Consider the following 3033-nt stretch of genomic DNA (forward strand, 5'->3'; position numbering starts at 1 on the left):
ACGGATGAAATGATAGTCGATTTCAATATGCTTTGTCCTGGCGTGAAAGACCGGATTCTTGGCAATGGCGATAGCCGATTGATTATCACAGTAGATCGGAGTTGCGAGGCTTTGCGGTAGGTGCAGTTCAGCTGCAAGACGTCACAGCCATATGACGTCCGAAGTGGCAGCTGACAGCGATCGGTATTCGGCTTCAGTGGAGGATTTGGCGACAGTGATCTGTTTCTTGACGGACCAGGAGATTAGATTTGGTCCCAAGAAGGTACAGAAACCGGAAACGGATTTGCGATCCGAGTGGTCGGAGGCCCAGTCGGCGTCGGTGTAGGTGTGTAGATGCAAGTCTCCGGTGATTAAGGGAAGACCGAAATTGAGTGTTCCTTTAATGTAGCGAAGCAGCCTGGTTAGTGCTAGGTAGTCATGGTCTATTGGAGTTTTCATGTGCTGACAAATGCGATTAGTAGCAAACGCAATGTCAGGACGAGTTATTGACAGATATTGAAGCGAGCCCGCGACACGTCGATAGAGAGTGGGATCGTGAAAGGGTTGCGAATTGTTGTTGATCTGTTTGGAGTTCTTGATTGATGTAAATTTCTTCGCTACAAAGGAGCGAATAAAGTGAGTCAAGATCTGCCGGAATTGGTGAGTTGCGGATGTATGTTTTGAAAGAGTTGTAGACGGCTGGAAGTCCGTTGAGGGTATAGAGAATGATGTCTTCAGGATCGACTTTGGAGCCGGATGCGGCGATGTTGTCGACGATAGTCTTGACTTGTGATAGATATTGCTGCATTGAGAGGTTTTTCATTTGGAGATGGTGTAGTTCGTTCTTGAGTTGAAGAACTCGAGAACGACGCGAGGATTGTAATCGGCGTTCAAGAATCGCCCAAACGTCTGAGGCCGAGAAGGCGGTGATGACGTAAGGTAAGATGGAAGGTGATATTGTGGAGAACAGAGCCGAGATCAGCGTGCTATCAACGGATTTCCATGCTGTGTGAGCGCACGGGTTGTCGGCAGTGGGTTGAGGGACGTCACCGGTGAGATGTCCAACGTAACCGGTAGCCGTGAATTGTTGGAGGATTTGAGTTCTCCATATGGCGTAATTGTCGGTGGTGAGAGGGTGGGGAAGAAGATTCTTGATGTTTGTGATGAGGAACTTCAGTGAAACCGGAATGAAAGGCTAGGGGTTGGGGGTTCCGGTGAGAGAGGTGGAGGAGGGAGGGAGAGAAGAAGCTAAATCTTGATCCCCCATCTTGTGGCTCTTGATACCATGAAAGTAAATCAGGAACCGGAGCAGAGAACAGATAGACTGAAGAAGAAGAAGAAGGAAAATATGGAATTATTATTTAAATGTAAAGGTGCGTACAGGATTCCTTAAATAGACAGAATAGGTAAAATAGTAATAATAGTTGGTACATGATAAAGTAAAGTTGTTCTATGCTAACAAAAATCACCTAAATCTATTTTTCACTATCATATATTCAGAAAATACTGCATCCACTCTCTAATATAATTTCCTATCAATCCATCATTCCTAGTGTGACATGTCCAACTTAGCATTCTATTTTTTGTTGCATTCAATTAGTTTTATGTCACTTATTTGCTACCAAAAACTCAAATTCAAATAGCATTGGCATTGACAATTTTATTATTCTTATATAAAATTTGAATCAATGATATTCCCTTACCAAATAATTCTCACGAGACAAATCAACATATTGACCATCCAAATTTATTTCCATAAGTCACATCACCATTCATATCCACACTCTAAAAAAGAACAGATTCACACCTAGGTATCAATTGATCTTCCAAAAAAAGTTATATTATAATTACAATTTTCAAATTCATCAAAAATACCATATCATGTACTTAACATTTATTCCATCAATCATAAGAGCATTATCTTCTAATAAATTTTCCCCATTCAAAATAATAACGTATCAGAACTATGTCAATTTAAAAAGCGTTCATCCAAATCGTATTTTTCTCTCACACAAATCTTATCTTGTATCAAATAGCCAAACGGCGTGTCAAGATTTAGCAAGATTTAATAGTCTCATGCCAAACAGTTTTCAGCTTTTAATCCTCTCAAGATTTACGGAATCTGGATTTACAGGATTTAAAGACGCCAACAAGCAGAATCAGCAGTGTTCGATTACTAACAGAAGAAGATGGCTCACCTCCACCGCAGAGCTTCGGGGAGCGCGTCTCCTTGTGAAGGGCCTGAGGGCGAACAAAGAGCTCGCCGCCAGGAACACACGTTGAAGAGCAAGCAGCAGCTGCCATTGCCGCTTGCCAGACCTCGGGACAGGAAGTCAGAAAAAAATAGAGAAACCCTATAAAACCATTCGCTGAGGTGGGAGGCGAGCACGAATCGGTTTGATAGCAGCAAGCAGAAGCATTTGTTCTTGCTTGTGAAGGAGAGAGACGACGATAACGTGGAAGCTTTCTCTCTCAGTGGTTTCCTGTAGAGAGGTAGAGAGACCACTCTAGCGGGAATAAACGAGCGGCTAGGAATGCTAAATACTACAAGCAAAGGCCGACTCCGATGGGGCTGTTTGCCTGAAGTAGGATGTAACTATAGTACCGCATAAGGGAGTTAGTAAGGGGAAGGTAAATATAAGAATTTTAAATAACTTTTAATAGGATTGTTTAGTTTGAAGTAAAATATTCTAAATGTAAAGGTTTTAAAAATATTCGTGTTTGGTTTGAAGTTAAATAAATGCAGTGTAAAATTTAGTACATTTGGAATTCACCGTGTAGTTTATTTTTTGCTTATTTAAAATTCCCCATATTTTGATGGTTTTCAAATACATTATAAATTTATTGTCATTGTTGTTGCCCACCAGCAGCCCCCACTGCCACCGCGCCCCGCATCCGTTGTCATTGACCGCCTGTTATACACATTGTCGTCGCGACATTAAAGGCTCTGCTCTACATTAATTATAGATTAAACATATAGTGTAGCAGTGCTGGATTGAAGTACCGTTGCGTCAGGCATTAAAATGGTATTTTATATATTCTTAATAAACATAT

The 3033-nt window shown here is 41.4% G+C and overlaps 1 protein-coding gene across 1 annotated transcript; it reads right to left on the bottom strand.

Moving 5' to 3' along the window:
* Positions 1–98: 98 nt before the first annotated feature.
* LOC114580617 lies at positions 99–2565 on the bottom strand. The gene is made up of 2 exons (XM_028698695.1): positions 2178–2565; positions 99–1303 (listed from the first exon to the last, which is right to left on the bottom strand). The coding sequence occupies exons 1-2, from the start codon at positions 2281–2283 to the stop codon at positions 1026–1028; spliced, it is 384 nt and encodes a 127-aa protein (XP_028554528.1). The 5' UTR covers positions 2284–2565; the 3' UTR covers positions 99–1025.
* Positions 2566–3033: the final 468 nt, after the last annotated feature.

Source organism: Dendrobium catenatum, unplaced genomic scaffold (genome assembly GCF_001605985.2).
Source record: "Dendrobium catenatum unplaced genomic scaffold, ASM160598v2 fragScaff_scaffold_1123, whole genome shotgun sequence".
NCBI lineage: Eukaryota > Viridiplantae > Streptophyta > Magnoliopsida > Asparagales > Orchidaceae > Dendrobium > Dendrobium catenatum.

Bases quoted from the DNA above. Each gene is read 5' to 3' on its own strand.
- LOC114580617 (XM_028698695.1), bottom strand. From the start codon at position 2,283: ATGGCAGCTGCTGCTTGCTCTTCAACGTGTGTTCCTGGCGGCGAGCTC. The intron at 1,304-2,177 runs GTGAGCCATCTT...CTTCTTCTTCAG, and splicing joins CCCGAAGCTCTGCGGTGGAG to TCTATCTGTTCTCTGCTCCG.